The 19,855-nt window shown below is 48.1% G+C and overlaps 1 protein-coding gene across 1 annotated transcript; it reads left to right on the top strand.

Moving 5' to 3' along the window:
* The first annotated feature begins 397 nt into the window (after positions 1-397).
* On the top strand, positions 398-10,912 carry LOC111857547 (cGMP-inhibited 3',5'-cyclic phosphodiesterase 3A-like). Its single transcript, XM_072709983.1, has 10 exons — positions 398-729; positions 1,222-1,379; positions 1,580-1,717; positions 3,480-3,591; positions 4,153-4,266; positions 4,433-4,632; positions 5,707-5,910; positions 6,487-6,648; positions 7,897-8,158; positions 10,455-10,912. The coding sequence occupies exons 1-10, from the start codon at positions 606-608 to the stop codon at positions 10,745-10,747; spliced, it is 1,767 nt and encodes a 588-aa protein (XP_072566084.1). The 5' UTR covers positions 398-605; the 3' UTR covers positions 10,748-10,912.
* The last annotated feature ends 8,943 nt before the right edge of the window (positions 10,913-19,855 follow it).

Here is a 19,855-nt window from a genome sequence, read left to right as displayed (position 1 = left end):
GGTTTTCGCAAAGTATTTTAATTGCGCTGGTTCACTTCCAGGCACGGCTGTGCGCCGTAACGATGGAAATCCAGTGTTTTTTAACGTTCTCCTGTATCCGTAATGACAGGAAACCTGTTCTGTTTTGCAGAAATGCTTAGGAAACGACTCGCACCTGTCTCAGACCGCTGGGCTGTGCAATTAGCAGCCGTTTCTCTGTTTAAAAATGCTCTCGCGCCGCTGTTGGTGGCGTCCCGTTTGGGTGTCGCCGCTTGTTAGGGTGAAAGGGGATGTGATCTCAACCCCTGATGAATCCATAGATGAGGCTAGCAAAGGCCGTCGCCCCGCTCGCCCGCTCGCCCGCTCGCCCGGCACGCGGCTGATGAGATCTCGTGCCGTCTGAGCAAGGTCAGTTTTCCACGGCGTATTTTTAGATGTACTTTAAAAATCTGACAATTTTTCCAGTGAGTATTTATTTGTCACTATAAATATTAGTATTCTGGCTTCATATCTTCACAACGGAGTATTTTCCCACAGACATCGGTGACACAAACGCTGAACCCTGAAGCTTTTCTCCCTGCTCTGGAAAAGTGCAAGCCAGGCGAGGCCCTGCATGTGTGATACTGATGTTACAGATCGCAGTACCTCTGACCTCTGACCTCTGCCCCTTTGACAGCTGTGGAAAGCCTTACAATAAACTAAGCCATGGTGGGGGTTCGCTGGACAGAGCGGACCGGACTTGCCGCACAGGTGAGAGAGATCGCCATCCCTGCCTTGTCTTGTTCCTCTTTGCCTTTCCTGTCGAAGCGCCACATTCTGGATTTTTCATAAAACAGTCATCTGCTGGATCCCTTTAGTGGCAAAGAATATAGAGCAGCAAGAAACAGCCATAACTGCAAAGCAGACAAGGTGCAAAAACACGTTTGTTCATGTGCAAACATATAAAAAAGTGCATTTTTAAAAAGTGCACAAACAGAACCCTAAAAGAACAGAATATTATGGAATAGTAATGAAATAAATAAAAATTAAATAGTAATAATAAATAAGTGGCTGGCATATGTGAAATAAAAATTTAATGTATCAGATATGTTAGCGTAAATCGCTTGTATAGATCAGGTCTGTCAGAGTGCTGTCTTGACCGCGAATCTTGACTGCATCGTGTTTGTCTCTTGACCGCATCTTGACCGTGTCTTGACCGTGTCTTGACTGTATCTCGACCGCATCTGTATTCACGCCCTCCAGACGATGGCATGGCGCCGTCACCGGATGGCGAGAGCACACAAGAGGCCCCCCACAGCGGCGGCGACGGTGACGAGCCGCAGGGGGAGGCGCGGCACCGCGAGCTCTGCAGGACGCACCGCCCCGACAGACTCCTGCTGGACCCCCTCGCGGCCCCAGAGGTGCCCCCCCCTCTCCCGAGACCCTGCAGCTGCTCTCTGTGTGAACCGCAAAAAAATGTTTGAGAGGCTTTTAGACGCAGATTAGCAGTTAGATGCTAATAGAATATTCTAGGACTCCAATCTGCCGCTTTGTCTCACTTTGGTTCCATCTGAAGTTCAAGCATCTGTGACTCAAGGCTGACTGATGACCCTCCCCCCAGGACAAACCCATCCTGGCCCCCGAGCCCCTGGTGATGGACGGGCTGGATCCCCTCATGGCTCAGCTGAACAACTGGAACTTCCCCATCTTCAGCCTGGTGGAGAAAACCAACGGCACATGCGGCTGCATCCTCAGCCAGGTGGGATCTGCGTCGGTTGCTTTGGCTGCATCTGCGCAGCTCCGTCAGCCAATCATGTGACGGGACTGAAAATGAAGTTGGCCTGTGTGAACCGATGTGTGAACCGATGACTGAGTTACAGTAATTGGAAATACGCATAACATCTTCAATTAGCCCTTACATTAACCGTGACCGTGGTCACTATGATAATTGCTGAGGGATCAGCGGAGACCAGCGTTCGGGCGAAGGTTAGTACTCTCGTGCTATTAATGCAGCACACTGGTAGCTGATTTTCGGGAAAACTCATTGTTTTTTGTTCCATTTGTTAATTTTCCAAAAAATAAATAAAAATTGAATGTTTGGGGGGGTGAGTGAGTTGTGCTGTTCCAGTCACGGGCCAAGATGAAAGGTAGGGGGGGCCGCTCATCAGACGGGCGTGTTTTTGGCCTCGACTGGACCTGGGGGGGAGGAGTGCTGGAGGCGTAGGACAGCATCCAGGTGGGGCTAACAGAGGGGGAGGGGGTACGGAACAGACTCACCTCCCCCTCCAAATCCTTCCTCATCCCTGACTGACGATGCATGGAAGAGCAGGCCCCCCCACCCTGATTTGGCCTTGCTTGTTCAATTACAGGCACATCAGGCACATTATTTATATCAGCTTTTCAGTGGAGGGGGTGGGGAGGGGAGGGGGGGGTGGTTTGCTTTATATAGCAAGATATTTGCAATCCAGCTGAAGGTTCTGAAGAACCCCCCCCCCCACATCAAAGCTGAATCTGCAAAATGCCCGTAGCAACTTTAGTCTTCTGCCCCCTGCTGGTGTCGCCTTGAACTGCGAGTGGCCGTGTGTCACTTTGAACATGTGTGTGTGTGTATGGGTGTGCCTGTGTGTGTCTGCGATCCAGGGCGTCAGAGGTGGCCTGAAAGGTTTATAGGAACGTGCTTGGCTGTGTGCAGAGCCTTTGGTAATGCAATATTCATTCATCCGGGCCAGCCGTTTCACAAAAGAGGGGGTTTGGCAAAAAAAATAAATAAATAAAAAACAGTGTCCCTCCAACTACGGAGAGCAGAGCGCATCAGTCTGATGGCTGTGTGAATCACAGGTAATGGCGCCATCTGCTGTTTAGAGGCATGAGCTGCAGTCACCACAGTCCAAGAACTGTGAAAGGGCTTAATGCACATTGAGAACAATAGACAGAGGATGGAGAGGCATATGATACTGGGGCTTGATGTTCACCAATGAGACCCAGGTATGTCAATGAGGGTGAGGGGGCTTATGGGGCCGGGCCTTAATCTACACCAATGAGACCCAGGTATGTCAATGAGGGGGAGGGGGCTTATGGGGCCGGGCCTTAATCTACACCAATGAGACCCAGGTATGTCAATGAGGGGGAGGGGGCTTATGGGGCCGGGCCTTAATCTACACCAATGAGACCCAGGTATGTCAATGAGGGGGAGGGGGCTTATGGGGCCGGGCCTTAATCTACACCAATGAGACCCAGGTATGTCAATGAGGGGGGAGGGGGCTTATGGGGCCGGGCCTTAATCTACACCAATGAGACCCAGGTATGTCAATGAGGGGGAGGGGGCTTATGGAGCCGGGCCTTAATCTACACCAATGAGACCCAGGTATGTCAGTGATGGGGTGGAGCCTGACAAGGTCAGGGTTTAATGTGCGGCAATGAGAAACTGGTATGTTATTGAGGGGGTGTGGTCTGTCAGCCTGTGCTTAATATGCACCAATAAGACCTACATTATGTTAATGAGGGGGCGTGGTTTGTCTCAGGTTTCTTGCAGACTCTTTGAAGACATGGGCCTCTTTGAAACCTTCAGGATCCCCGTGCGGGAATTCATGAACTACTTCCACGCATTGGAGAGTGGGTACAGAGACATCCCATGTGAGTACAGCGATCTAGTGCCAACATGGGAGCTGGCATTCCTGCCTGTCTCATGTCACAGTGACTGCACTTGGCATCCTCACCACTGTTGGTCATATCGGGGTTAGCATAGATGGCTCCCAAGCAGTTGAACTGGGTTCAATTCTGGCCGAAAGCCTGTGTTTTGGGGCCGCAGCAGGTTGGGACTGTGCTTCTGATCAGAAGGATGTTGGTTCCAATCCCGTGGCTGATGATACCATTAGGCCAGTGAGCAAGGCTACTGCTTGCGTGCTGGTTGATCCTGCCTTCTCATCTGTATACTCTATGTGCCTGTGCGTCTCATGGAGACCAAGATGGGGGAGGAGAAAAGAGAGTTTCTCATGGGGATCAACAAATCGTCATGATTTTCACAAATTTTTTAGCAGGAAGCTTTAGAATAAATTTATCATTAAAAGCCACTCTCCCTGCTGCAAGCACTTTCCCTCTGATTGCCAGTCAAACCCCTTTTTCAGACAAACACTCAGCCTCCCACCTAGTGGCCGCAGCCTGTATTACACCTTGGCATCTTTCACCCTCCCGCAGATCACAACAGAATCCACGCCACGGATGTGCTACACGCCGTCTGGTACCTCACCACGCAGGCCGTGCCAGGCCTCCCCAGCCTCATTGGCGACCACGGCTCTGCCAGCGACTCTGGTATGCCATGATCAGGGTCCCCCCCCCCCCCCCCCAGGTGTTTCAAATACTCAATAAATTGCTAGAGAGTACAGTCAGGAGTCTGAGTGGTGAATCACAGGCCTACTGCTTATGATGCAGCTCTTGATTTTGCCCTGACACTGTCCCCCGTTGCCCCCCACTGCAGACTCAGACAGCGGCATCACCCACAGCCGCGTGGGCTTCACGGTCTCCAAGACATACGCGGCGTTGGAGGACGACTACGGCTGCCTGTCGGGCCTCATCCCGGCCCTGGAGCTCATGGCGCTGTACGTGGCGGCCGCCATGCACGACTACGACCACCCCGGCAGGACTAACGCCTTCCTGGTGGCCACCAGCGCCCCCCAGGTGACTCTGCAGCGGAAGCTCCTGTCTAAACCCCGTAGCCCTCCTATGATTGGCTGAGACTCTCTGACGTGGTCGGCACCTCATTGGTTGTTATGAATCCTTTCCCTGCTGTGAGTCAGGTTATGCACATTTATCTTGTCTTTTTGTTTAAGGTAGCCTGCAGGGTAACGTGTTAAAAAAACAGGCAAAGAGCATCGCACAAGCATATAATTAGAGAGTCATACCATTATTCTGTCACTGGGCGTTATTATTTCACTGTATCCCCCATGAGGCATAAGCAAATAGTGGCTGCTTAGGGCCCAGCGGCCACCAGGGGGCCCCCATGTGACAAGCCTGTCAAACCGGGATGGAGAATTACAAATGACAACTAGGGTAACCTTATTTTGCTTGGAGCCTGGAAAAGGGCTGGCCTTGTGCCCCCCCCCCCACCCCCCCACACTGAAGCAGTACTAATGTTGGACCCATCCATTTTCATGAGACAGGGGTACACCCTGACTGGGATATTCTGCTAACTGCAAGTCTTCCTACTGGAGTACTTGGAGGAAAGTGATGGAACATAACAAGCTTCAAAGTGTAGATGTGGAGTATCACCCCCCCCCCCCATTCCAGGGGGTAGAGTGTTGTGCTAACAGTGCAAAGGCTGTGAGTTCAAATCCAAAGGATCACATAAGTTTTACCCCTTTCTGCTAGTGTTAGTTGCTTTGGATAAAAACATGTCTGATAAATCGAGTCAAATAAAATGCAATAGTAGCACAAAAGCAGTGGTGGCTTAATGGTTAGGGAAGCGCACTCGTAATTGGAAGATTGCAGGTTAAATCCCTGCCCAGCAAGACACCACTGAGGTACCCTGAGCAAGGTACCGTCCCCAAGCACTGCTCCCTGGGCGCTGAATTAGCTGCCCCCTGCTATGTCACGAAAGTCACATATGGGTTAAATGCAGAGGACACATTTCGTTGTTGTGCACTGTGTGCTGTGGTGTGTCAACAATGACAAATAATCACAAATAAATAAATAAATAAAGTGTTATTGACATCCATTTGGGTTTTTTTTTTTGCACTCTGTCTCCCCCTGCAGGCAGTTCTGTACAACGACCGCTCGGTGCTGGAGAACCACCACGCGGCCTCAGCCTGGAGCCTCTTCATGTCACGGCCCGAGTACAACTTCCTGGTCAATCTGGACCATGTGGAGTTCAAGCGCTTTCGCTTCCTGGTCATCGAGGCCATCCTCGCCACCGACCTGAAGAAGCACTTTGACTTCCTGGCTGAGTTCAACGCTAAGGTAGTGCCCACTTTCGGAAAGAGATGGACGCCTTTGCTGTGTTGCATGGTACAGCTGACAGGATGAATTCGGGGTAATGGACTGAGAAAAAACTGGAAATGACAAGTTAAATAATCATCTTAAGATGCCTTGTGTCCTTAGTGAAAGTGGTATCAATTATTCAGGGGGCAGTGAGTAGCTCAGCAGACACTGTACCTGGGATCAGACGGTTGTTGGTTCAGATCCCAAAACCAGCAGAGTGGTTCACCATAGGCACCTTGAATAGGCCCTTAACCCCACAGCTTTGGATAAAAGCATCTGTTAAATGTATATGTACAGCCACCGATTCTCAGTGCCTCTGTGTCACAGTCAGAACTCCTGACAGACCGAGGAATTTCCAGGCAGTAAATAATAGGGAAATAATGAACCATGTCCAGATACAGCTATAGAGCACCGAGAGACCCGATTAGGAGGCCAAGCTCAGCCCAAAGCAAACAATAACAGACTGACAGGCCACGTGGAACCACAGAAGTTGGGCCAGCTGCTGACTGCTTGATTGGCAGAGTTATTAGTATCTAAACACGTGTCCCGTCCCAGGTGGGCGATGACGTGGGCCCCGGCATCGACTGGGGCAATGAGAACGACCGGCTGCTGGTCTGCCAGATGTGCATCAAGCTAGCCGACATCAATGGGCCACTCAAGAGCAAGGAGCTTCACCTGAAGTGGACAGAGGGCATCGTCAATGAGTTCTATGAGCAGGTGAGCCCCGCCTGCCCAGGAAGCTGCCTGCCTCCATTAGAACTGAGGCCCCGCCCCCAGGAAGCTGCCAGCCTCCATTAGAGCTGAGGCCCCGCCCCCAGGAAGCTGCCTCCCTCCATTAGAGCTGAGGCCCCGCCTGCCCAGGAAGCTGCCTGCCTCCATTAGAGCTGAGGCCCCGCCCCCAGGAAGCTGCCTGCCTCCATTAGAGCTGAGGCCCCACCCCCAGGAAGCTGCTGACGTTAATGTGACTGCGGTGGTATCTGAGGCTCTAACTGATGTAAATTTGATGTGCCGGTATCTAAGGCTGTAACTCATGTAAATTTGATGTGCCGGTATCTGAGGCTCTAACTGACGTAAATTTGATGTGCAGGTATCTAAGGTTCTAGCTCACATAAATTTGATGTGCAGGTATCTAAGGCTGTAAGTGATGTAAATTTGATGTGCCAGTATCTAAGGCTGTAACTGACGTAAATTTGATGTACCGGTATCTAAGGCTCTAACTGACGTACTTTAAGCATGTACGTATGGCATAAATCATTAACGATACATTGTGGTGTATTTCCTGTTCCTGCCTCGATCAGCAGTGTATGTTCTATAGGAATTCAGAGACCTCGTTATGGTTTGTAGGACACTGATAGTACCAAGGTCATTATCTCTGTTACCCACTATGGGATGCTCAAAGAGAGCAGTGATTGTCCACTGTTGACGTCCACGTAATTTGCCCGGTCAGTTTGGGCCACACCCACTTTGGGGGGAGGGGGGTCAGAGCGTTATGTGGGATGTAGCTTTAAGCAGAAGCTCAGCAGTGGAACCTCTGGCAGAATTGCTTTGTGTCTGTGATTAACGAAGATGGGCTCGTTACCATGCCATCAGCCATGACCTCATACTGAGGCGACCTCACTGGCTTTCAGATTATTGCCGGACTCTGAAATGTTGCACGTGATCCAGCAGTAAATATGAAAAAAAGGAACTTCAGGGTGTCCATGGGAGCAGCTGGTGGGGGGGGGCATGCTACTTCTTGTGTGTCGTTGCCACGGTGACGCAATGTATAACGAAGGTCATTTTGTTAGAGGTGAATGTTATCTGTCTTCAAGACTTGAAGTGCCTAGATTTCTGAAAGGAAACAAAAAAGTGCAATAGACACAAAGCACCTCCTGACCCTCCATATGCACCACTGGTCTCCAGCTTAAATGTGTTGGGGGCCCCTCAGATGGGCCCCTGCGCTAATGCTACCGCACGCTCCCACAGGGGGACGAGGAGGCCAGCCTGGGCCTTCCCATCAGCCCCTTCATGGACCGCTCGGCGCCCCAGCTGGCCAAGCTGCAGGAGTCCTTCATCACCCACATCGTGGGGCCCCTGTGCAGCTCATACGACTCGGCTGCCCTCATGCCCGGGCACTGGGTGGAGCCTGTGGAGGAGGCGGGGCAGGAGGGCAACGTCGAGGGAGTCGACAACGACGAGGAAGGCAGCGACGTCACCGAGGACGTGTCCACCAGCTCGGAAACGTCTCGTAAGGCACCGTTTGGTATTGATTTATATCTGCAGGTTACTTTAGCCTACAGCTACAGGACAGACAGCAGTGAGATACAGGACAGAGAACAATGTGATACAGGACAGAGAGCAGTGCGATACAGGACAGAGAGCAGTGCGATACAGGACAGAGAGCAGTGAGATACTGGACAGAGAGCAGTGTGATACAGGACAGAGAGCAGTGCGATACAGGACAGACAGCAGTGCGATACAGGACAGACAGCAGTGTGATACAGGACAGAGAGCAGTGCGATACAGGACAGACAGCAGTGCGATACAGGACAGACAGCAGTGTGATACAGGACAGAGAGCAGTGCGATACAGGACAGAGAGCAGTGAGATACTGGACAGAGAGCAGTGAGATACTGGACAGAGAGCAGTGCGATACAGGACAGACAGCAGTGTGATACAGGACAGAGAGCAGTGCGATACAGGACAGAGAGCAGTGCGATACAGGACAGACAGCAGTGAGATACTGGACAGAGAGCAGTGTGATACAGGACAGAGAGCAGTGCGATACAGGACAGACAGCAGTGAGATACTGGACAGAGAGCAGTGCGATACAGGACAGACAGCAGTGAGATACAGTACTGGACAGAGAGCAGTGTAGTAAGAGATGAGACGGTTTAAGACAAAAGACAACATTTCAGTATGGGGAATGCAACAATAAATGTACAATACATATACAGGGTGGGCCATTTATATGGATACACCTTAATAAAATGGGAATGGTTGGTGATATTAACTTCCTGTTTGTGGCACATTAGTATATGTGAGGGGGAAAACTTTTCAAGATGGGTGGTGACCATGGTGGCCATTTTGAAGTCGGCCATTTTGGATCCAACTTTTGTTTTTTCAATAGGAAGAGGGTCATGTGACACATCAAACTTATTGGGAATGTCACAAGAAAAACAATGGTGTGCTTGGTTTTAACGTGACTTTATTCTTTCATGAGTTATTTACAAGTTTCTGACCACTTATAAAATGTGTTCAATGTGCTGCCCATTGTGTTGGATTGTCAATGCAACCCTCTTCTCCCACTCTTCACACAGGGAAAGACAGAGGGAAACACATCATCATGTAGCAATTTCGCATATCCAGTGGCCTTGAGGTTCCCATTGATGAAGAATGGCCCCACTATCTTCCCACTAAATTGATGGTATGGTGTGGTATATGGGGTACAAAGATAGTGGGGCCATTCAAACCTCAAGGCCACTGGATATGTGAAATTGCTACATGATGATGTGTTTCCCTCTTTATGCACTGAGGCTGGCATGTTCCCTGAGTTTTTCCAGCAAGATGATGCACCACCACATTATGGGTGTCAGGTCCGAGCATTCCTAGATGAACAGTTTCCTGGAAAGTGGATTGGTCATCGTGGGCCAGTTGAATGGCCCCCAAGGTCTCCCGATCTGACCCCCTTAGACTTTTATCTTTGGGGTCATCTGAAGGCAATTGTCTATGCTGTGAAGATACGAGATGTGCAGCACCTGAAACTACGGATACTGGAAGCCTGTGCTAGCATTTCTCCTGCGGTGTTGCTATCAGTGTGTGAAGAGTGGGAGAAGAGGGTTGCATTGACAATCCAACACAATGGGCAGCACATTGAACACATTTTATAAGTGGTCAGAAACTTGTAAATAACTCATGAAAGAATAAAGTCACGTTAAAACCAAGCACACCATTGTTTTTCTTGTGACATTCCCAATAAGTTTGATGTGTCACATGACCCTCTTCCTATTGAAAAAACAAAAGTTGGATCCAAAATGGCCGACTTCAAAATGGCCACCATGGTCACCACCCATCTTGAAAAGTTTTCCCCCTCACATATACTAATGTGCCACAAACAGGAAGTTAATATCACCAACCATTCCCATTTTATTAAGGTGTATCCATATAAATGGCCCACCCTGTACAATAGTTGCAACAAGCAAATTAAAAAGATAGACAGATAGATAGATAGATAGATAGATAGATAGATTGATTGATTGATTGTTAATGATCCTGGGGGACTATAAGGCCTCAGAGGCGCACACTGAGCACAGCCTCCGGACCAGTCCAGAAGTGGAATATGCTAATGCTAATGCTTACTTATCTGGCTTCAGCTGGGTGAGGATTTGCTACTGTGTGCTTGGCTGAGGTTTGACTGAACTTGATGTTACCAAAATAATGATCATTCAAGGCTGAGGTGACACTGGAGAACAGGATTTTAATGGGTCCATCAGGTCCTTGCAGTGAGCCAGTTAAAGTCTCTCCACTCTGTTTCTACCCTCCAGAAAAACAAGGTCCCAAAAAGAGGAGGAGCATATTCTGCCAGATCACCCAGCAGCTGCTGGAGAACCACGAAATGTGGAAGAAGGTGATCGCAGAGGAGACGCTGGTGCAGACGGGGGAGGAGCCAATCCTGGCGATCCACGAGGAGGAGGAGGAGCCTGGTAGTAAGGAGGAGGAGCTAGCGGAGGGCCAGGTGCAGGGAGGAGAGACTGACGATGAGGACAAGGGGTCAGTGGATGAGGAGGTTTCTGAGCTCAGAGCTGCGGGGGATGAGGACGACGAGGGCCTCGAATGATGAAGGTTTTCTGAAGAGACGAGTCTGATCGAGCAAGGCCAGAATGGTGTGGGGTTTTTTATTGTTGTTTAAAGACTGTTTATTTTTGTCCCAGCACAGCATTCAGACACAACACTGTAGAATTTTGGGGAAAATGTGCCTAACCCTAAAGAAGGTGGGGTTAGAGGGTGGGGGTGGGGGGGGGGGGGGTGTTGAGGGAGTGGGGGTCAAGTTTCCAGATTTGGCCGGGGGGGGGAGCTTCCCATTGAGGAAGTATCCGCAGTGCAATACGGGATTGCCAAAAGAATTCGCACAGCGACTTGGACCTTCCAGACCGCCCTGTTTTCCACGATGAAAACTGAAAAGCGCGATAATACCGGGGCGCCTAGCGTCCGTCAGTCATTTCCCGGCGGGTGACGCTACGGGGCGTAAACGTGGCCTGGTGATCCCGCCTCCGCCGCTCGGCCATCGCTACAAGCCACGCTCTCTCTCGCTGGTCTTCTTTCACAGGTTGGCCGCCATGACCCTCACCAATGACAGCTAGTTTTTGTAAATAGGAGGGATTTCTTACCATGTATTCTTAAAAAACAAACATTTCTTGTAGTTAATTTTCCAAGAAGGGAATGTTTTATGGCTCTTAGGAGACTTTAACCACTTCATGCCGCCACCTTTTGTGGGTTTCAAGGCGTTTTTCTTTTTATCTGAAGACTTTCAGAAAGACGCTCTGGCATAAAGCCATGCTGCGTGGTGGGGGGGGGGGGGGGGGGGCGTGCCTCTGTATCGCTGTGCCAACGCGGTTTCACATAAGTGTGGCCATAGCAAGAGCAACGGGGAAGACCTCCCTGTCCAGCATGTGCAGGAATGGAGAATAGAGGACTTAGCCAAAGGTGTGGAACAGGCACCGGAAGGTTCCGGACTTCTTCTGCTTAGCACTAGTGGGTGTGTTCTCAGTATAATCTCCAGCGCAATATCACACTATCTGGGGAGCATTTGTACATCCTACCAATCAGTGTTTGACACATATACAAACAGTATGCAGGTCTGCCTGCTGATTGGATCATTTACAAATGACAGTTATAAGTTGCCTGTTGTACATGAATCCCAGAGTAGCAGTGTACTCTTGTGATAAGGCTACAATGTAGGATTTTCCCAGACCCGTAAAAAAATAAACTCTGGAACATTCTGGCCAAGACCCCTGCCTATCCGGGTCACTCAAAGGACGGCTGATGACCTCAGCTTGTACATTTAATTTTTATTTAGCAAACATACCTTTTGATCAGTTAGGGGTCACGCACTAACACCACTCTGCTGACCCTGGGATCTGAACTAGCAAAATTCCGGTCACAAACACAGCATGCCAACCTGCAGAGCCAAACACCTCCGATAGCTACGTCACACATCCGGTTGAATCCATCGCTGGTACTGTCATTGTTGTCATACTTCGAGGCAGAGTGACGTCTGGTAGTGAAATCGTCCCCGGGTTTGTGGACACGATCACACACCAACTGCAGAGGAGCCCTCAGCAGAATATATAGGTGTCTCTTGGAAGTTAAGCGTTCAAAGAAACTGGCTTTTGCTTTGCAGTTTCCCAGTCTGGGGGAAGTTATTCTTGAATAACTGCTTCAAAGTCTTTACTGATGATTCTGCACCTATAAACGGTTTTCTGTTTAATGCTCTCAGGTTTTAAAGTTTGAAGGGAAAGCTGCTCTGGCTGTCTATAACCCGGGGGGGGTGGGGGGGGGGCCTCGGTCACCAGGACTATTTTTATCGCCGCCGTCTACTTATACGTGTAACCGTCACTGCCGTGCGCGGAAAGGCCCCCACACCCTGCCTTTGTTTGCCTCTGCATGATCGTGTCCGCCCCGTTTCGGTCAGACTCTCAGGGGGGGCTTCCTCCGCTGTGTTTTCTGTTCCCGCCGACCAAAGCCCCCATTGTTCGCCATCGAGCTCTGGCATGTCCGAGCCGCCCGAGACTCCCGCCTACAGGTCGCCCGCCCGGGGAATTTAGCAGTAGGATCTCGCTCAGAAACTTAGAAGGGGTTACCGGCCAGCCGCTGACCAGCTCTCCGTTCGTTTGGCGGTAATCCGCGTTCCGCTTAATCACAGACATGGGTTTGGCCGGTCAGGCGCAATTTAGGTCAACGTCTTCAATGTCTTCAGCTGGAAGGTAACCAGTGACCTCCTGCCTCAGACAGGTGATTGCGGTTTAGTCAGCCGCACCCCCCCCCCCCCCCCGCCAGACACCCCCCACTGTGATACCTCCTTTGTAATGGTCAAAAAAAAAAAGAAACAGGGCGTCCTTTGATTCTGACTCGCCTTGCAGCGATGCCGGAAACTCCGAGGGAAAGGCTGGACGTGGAGAAGGAGTTCCGAGAGCAGGATCGCAAAGGTGGTACCCAGATCAGTGCAAGGCAGAGGGGTGTGGATCCCACCCCATGAGGCCGGGGGGGGGGGGGATTTTCTGGCAGAGTGTCTGCATTGACTAAAGAATTCGGGCTGTTGTCTCTCCTGTGTCTTTGGGCCTTGAAGACGTAGGCGTTGGCAAAGAGGTTTGACCAGGAAAGATATTCCACTTTTATTTACGGGAAGCTCACCTGCTTTATGTCAGTTTCATGACCCAGATCTTGAGTGACCCTTATACTTCTCTTTAGCGTAGCACCCAGTACGACATTAGCACCATTAGCCAGCGCCTCTGATGGCGGGTCGGCTGATGGAGCTGGGCGGCCTGAGCACGACCCTCTTACTGCTCCAGCTGCTGCCAGCCACACCTGGGTAGCTGGCCACTATATATGCCCCCTACAGGTCAGGCGAGTGCCACCCCCGCAGCTAGCATTAGCAATACCTGCGGTGAGTAGGGGAAAACAGTCACCTTTTTCAGGGAGGCTCTGACCAACCTCCTGCGTATTAAAGCAATGAGACTTAATGAAACTGTGGTATTAAACAGCAGTTCGTATTTTCGAAATATGGTTTTATTAGCGATCAGGCAAAGTATTATAGCATAGATCCATCCGTGTCTCGTTTTTGTCCCGAGTGCCTAAAATGACGTCTCTCTTTTTTTTTGATTAATTACAAGATTTTATGATCATACTTTTGCATCGTAAAAAATACGCCCAGTCGGCATTAAGATTCCCCATTTCTGTGTTTGTAAATATTCCACTGTTTTACGATGCCTCCAGGTGTTCGGGGTTTTTTTTGTTCTTTTCTTGGCGGTGTCTCAGTCTTCGTTGACGATGCTCCATACACTAACACCCTGTTTATTTGTTTGTTTGTTAAAAACAGAGTTGATTTCCCCAAGTGTAGATGACAATCCCTCAATATTAAAAAAATGCAGACGGAGGTGCTAACTCGCGCAGGAAATGTCACGCTCTGCGGCTTCATCTCCCACCTTTGCGCCTCATATGCTGATTGGTTCTCACCTTCCCAGTGTCCATGTTCCACTGCCTCCTCACACTGTCGTTCCGATACAGATCGCAGGAAATGTCACGTCGGAATCAACAGAGATCTGGCACGAAGTGGTAAAAATGCACAGCCCTCTCGCTCGGCAGTACAGACCTTTGACATTTCCGGTGAGCTCGGGTCATGTCGACTGCGTGGAATAGGATTGCTTTTTTGTTTGTGGAACACTGTGGAATGGGAGCATAGGTGGCTGAAGATAGTCAGCTGGACATTTATCAGATCACCAAAAAGTCACATGGCTGTATACCGCCACTTTCTAATTTCCCTCTCTGCGGATGTGCATTATCATGTAGAGACTTACAGAGAAGCAATACTTGCCATTACAGCCTATATTATAATATATATCCAATATGGCTGCCAGAAGTGTGGCACACACAGGAAGTGACCACCTGACTGTCAAGGCCACATCTGATTGTCACGGATATCTGTGCCATTTTGGGTCTGCATAGGCACTGGTCCACTTCGGCTGGCTCACGAGCTGCCTTCTTTGTAATAGGGGAGTCAAGCATGTCATCTGACCATTTCCATCCAGTGGTAGCAGGTGGTATTGACTTTATCATCCATGTCACCTGACCATTCCCATCCAATGGTGGCAGGCGGTATTGACTTTATGATCCATGTCACCTGACCAATCCCATCCAATGGTAGCAGGTGGTATTGACTTTATCATCCATGTCACCTGACCAATCCCATCCAATGGTAGCAGGTGGTATTGACTTTATCATCCATGTCACTTGACCAATCCCATCCAATGGTAGCAGGCGGTATTGACTTTATCATCCATGTCACCTGACCAGTCCCATCCAATGGTGGCAGGCAGTATTGACTTTATCATCCATGTCACCTGACCAATCCCATCCAATGGTGGCAGGCAGTATTGACTTTATCATCCATGTCACCTGACCAGTCCCCTCCAATGGTGGCAGGCAGTATTGACTTTATCATCCATGTCACCTGACCAGTCCCCTCCAATGGTGGCAGGCAGTATTGCCTTTGTCATCCATGTCACCTGACCAGTTCCATCCAATGGTGGCAGGTGGTATTGACTTTGTCATTTATTGTACTTCAGCTGTCAGGACAGGAAGGGAATGTGCATGACACACGTGTGGCGTCAGACTCATGGCATTTATTAGGTTGAGGAATAACTGAAATTCCCTAATGTGTTAATTTTTTCATTCTTCTAACTATATTTGTACACTTTTGTCTTATCCAGTCTCCATTGGGTTACTATAATTGTTCGTAATGCATATTATTGATTACAAGGAGAACCAAACAAGCTTTACAACTCTGTAAACAAGAAAAAGAAGACCTGTATTTTTTATAGAGTTGGCACATCACCGACTTAATAATTATTCTTACTTTCCTCTCACTTATATCTTGCACTTAGCATATGTAGCAATACATTTAAAGGAGAAATATGTATTTCACATGTATTTGTTTAACTGAACTGCTCATTTTATTGGTGGTAATGTTCCATTTTGTACAAACAAACTTTATGCTGTACAGATAAAAGATGAAATCGACAACAATCTTTTAGATAAACATTATTTATTTTTACCGTTTTTTGTAATTCAGACACTATACTGTAGCTACTTTAATTACAGAATTATTGGAAGTGCCTCTTGATGTGTGGTATTATACAGTAAATATGTATTGAGATTAGACTCAATGTGTCTCAGACTGAGCAATGTGGATGTTGTAATGTGAATACAGTTAAATTACATGAATTTAACTCTGTGGTAACGGAATGTCTGCCTCTTTATTTCTGTCAAACTTAGTTTGATCATCCAGCATTTTAGCTTGAACTCCGCATCACTGCAAGCTGACTGAGAGCTAAAGAGCACTGATGGACCGTCATGGGGGTGGCTGATGTTTTGTTTTCATGGCAGGATTATTTGATAATTTGAACACAGAGACAAAAATCCTCAGTGATGTTTGCGCTCTGGTACTGAGTGTGTGGATGGGGCCAGGCTAATCTTATAGTACTCGTCTATATGTGGGTGAGGACCTTGTCAAACCTTCCAGTCATGGAGAGAAGGTGGTGGAATCTTTGTTGACCTAAATGTGCATTCCATCCATCCACCATCCATTGTCAGGACACTGACAAGTTGCGAGCCTCCAGCATATCCCAGGATGCACTGGGCACAAGGCAGGTTGGCTGGTCCATCACACGCCGACACTTTAAGGGTGTACACACACGAAGCCCAGGTGCTGTGTGCCATGCCCAAGCACAATATCCCCCCCCCCCCCCCGACTCCCCCCACTGGTCTGCGCTTACATTGCAATTAACGAATCCTGGCCCAAGCACACATTTGTCATCACTGTGCGACTTTTTGCGTTGAAGGAAGAAGACAGGAAGTAAACCACTATCGCACAGCAGAATGTCTTTCTAGATTAATGTCCTTAGAGTTTGTGACTTATTTGGAATCACAGATTTATCAAGTATGCAATACAGTACTTTTTATTTATTTGTGCTGCACCAATAACAAGATAATCCCACATTTTATCATTTTATCAAATGCTTGTGCAGATTAGTGTCGATTGGCATACCAGAACTGAAAAGGTACCACGGTACCGCATGTTTGAAAGCTGTTTGGAATTATATTTCTTTAGTGCTGGATCTAATTACACTCTTACAAACATAGGTAATGCTATATATCGCTAACGCTAACCATCGAATCAGAACCAATATATCTGAACCACTTCTGAAACTCAATTATGGCCCATGTTAGAATTGCACACATCACATCACGTAAATATCAGCTGGGTAAATATGATCTTCCTAGCTTCAAGTCAGTGATTTACATAAGAGATCTTATAATATAGCAAACAGGCTACGTTAACGTCATCAAACCAGCATCTGTACCTACAGGCCATAGACCCCAGTGACTGATCTAACCACGCATTCCGGACCTGCTCACAAGGGTCACATTAGAGATACTCATTCACCTCAGAGTTTGTTTTTGGTGATACCCAGAGATAACATACTGTGGGGATGTGACCTGCACACTCCCGGGTGTATTCAAACCCCCCCCCCCAGTGTTCAACCCCCCAGGCCAATAGGCTCCCTGCTGAGCTGTGATTTCCTCATCTTTGAAACGGTCACCTGTTTAAAGAAATCATTCCTGCATAGTTATCAGCCCTCCATCCGCCTATCCAGACAGAAATATCTGGGATATTTCGAGTTGCATTCTTGCAGCCAACAGACCTTATTTTTTGAAAAGCAAGAAACTGAAATCCCTAAGCGTAAGGCCTTTCCACCTAAAAATTCAAGTCTCCTGGTATGCATCTTGTCCCTTGTACTATGAAATGTTACAAAAGCGTTGTGTGTCTCTTTCTGTGTCGTTTTTTTCTGCTGGAGAGAGAGGAAAGCACAAAGGACAGCAACGAGGAGAGACCACAACATAGACTGGAAGGACTTTCATGGAATTAATTAGTTCAGGATTTAACTAAGACGGTGGGTTTATGTTCCAGCAAGCACAAGCCATGCAAGCTGGGGCACAGCATCACAAAGGAGCACAAATATGCATGGATTATGTGAAGGAACACAAGGGGCATATCTATATTTGTCAAGATCAGTCCCTCCCTGGCCAGCAGGTGTCACTAGTCACCCCTTCCCAAGTGTTTGAGTCCTTTGTGATTATGACCCTTACCTCTAGTGTTTAGTTGGTTGTAATTGGCCCACACCTGTCCCTGGTCCTGCCCTCATCTTCTGCATATATGATCCTACCTTTGTTCTTTATTGTGTGCTGGCTGCTGCTATGGCTGTTCCTATGTTGCTCCCTGGCTTTGTTCTGTCATCTACCTGCTTTGTTCTGACCCACTCATGGTCCTTTGCTGTGTATTTTTCCCATGTGACTGAATCAGAGGACTATTTAAATGGACAATGAGAATATCGCCATTGTTCTGATGGTATTGTATCTATTTAAATGGGCAATAAGAACAATGCCATTGTTCATATTCCATAGAATCTAGGTCGCATGTTTTTCCTCTGTTTATTTGCTTCATTCGATCAAACCGACTGGCAGGGTGCATTTGGGGTCTTCTTCATAAGCCAGGCTGCCGCATGGAGAGCGAGGAGGTCATATCTCAGCCAAGATAGGCACCACAGAGACCAATATCTGACCACCCCTTTCACACCATTTCTTTGCCTTTCAGTCGGGGCTTTTCATTTTTATGTTTGACAGTCTGTGTTTGGAGACTTTGATTTTCTTGCAGTTTTATGTGTACCTTTTTTCACCAAGGGCGAAAAAAAAGCATTTTTTTCCCTCCTTAGGAGTCATGCAGTTTTGCAGAAAGAAAAAATCAACTGCTGGTTGAAGAGATATTTAAAATGATCCAGTTGAGGAAAAAGTGGTGAGCAGAGGAGAATTGGATATACAGGCGCTCCTCTACTTACGAACGAGATACGTTCCGAACGGCCATTCGCAACTTGAAATGTTCGTACGTTGTAATCCAACATCACTTTAAGGGTATACACAAGTACAAAGAACTAGGATGCTGGGAGTGCGCGCGCTATGCTGCTGTGTGGTGGGAGTAGCGGCCAGAAGCCGTACTAGGCGGGATTGGCGCGCAGAAAAATAAAATGTTGCTGACAGACAATGGGAGCCCAAGGAACACGATTTGAACTTGCAGTCCTCATCATTCGTATGTCTGAAAGTTCATAACTTGAAAGTTCGTAAGTAGAGGAGCGTCTGTACTCTGTTTATGGGACCCAGGCTTTCGGAAAAGTGTCTCGTTCTGTGCTCCATACTCATGTTGAGGAAATGCGTGCGATGCTGAGGAACCTGTGTAAAGCAAGGGCACCCACCCCACGATGCTCTGGAGATACTCCGGCTGCATGGCTGTCCCAGTACATCACAGACTCGGATGGGCAATCCTGCACCGTACTCTCCGGATTTCCTGTTTTGTGTATTCAGGCCCCTTTGTTCGCAGTAGGCTGTGAGAATTTGTGAAGATGCAGTATTGTTTTACATCTGTGTGAATTCTGTTATTTTTTCATGAAAGCTGGACATTCTCTTACATAAAAGACAAGATTTATTTTCATTTAACATATTCAGCTGGTAAATTAATGAGTACTGTTTTTCACTGCAAAATTGTTTGCTGTTTAAACGATTTCCCCTGAAACGGGGGGGGGGATAAACTGACTAACAATTGTTTCTGAGCTCCAAACAAATTTAATACAAAGGACAAGCTGAGTAAACATAACACACAGTTTTTAAAAGACCATTTCATTCATTGAAAGAAAATTCCCAGACGCCCATATAACCCATGTGACAAGGAAACTGCCTCCTTAGTCACTTAAACAATGAAGCAAATTTAATTGTTAATGGGCTAAATTAAACCAGACCCACCTAAGCTTGATTGCCGACAACCCCGTTTAAATAAAACTATTCCTGAAATATGAGGATAAAGGATTGGATACCAGGTCACATCATGCTTTGACTAAAAAAACTTCTTGAAGATCTGGGAAGGAAAATTACTGAAATATATCAGGCAGCAAAGGGGTACAAAGCCTTCAATAAAACCCCTGGACTCCAGCAAACCACAGTGAGATCCATTATCTCCAAATGGAAAAAACACTAGGAACTAGTGGCAGATCTGCTCAGTAGTGGCTGGCCCAGCAGAATTACTCTGAGAGCGCATAGAAAACTCATCAGGGACGTCACAGCG

This window comes from Paramormyrops kingsleyae, chromosome 3 (assembly GCF_048594095.1).
Source record: "Paramormyrops kingsleyae isolate MSU_618 chromosome 3, PKINGS_0.4, whole genome shotgun sequence".
In the NCBI taxonomy this organism is placed as follows: domain Eukaryota; kingdom Metazoa; phylum Chordata; class Actinopteri; order Osteoglossiformes; family Mormyridae; genus Paramormyrops; species Paramormyrops kingsleyae.
The sequence above is the reverse complement of the archived record's forward strand: the minus strand, read 5'-3'. Positions and strand labels throughout refer to the sequence as shown.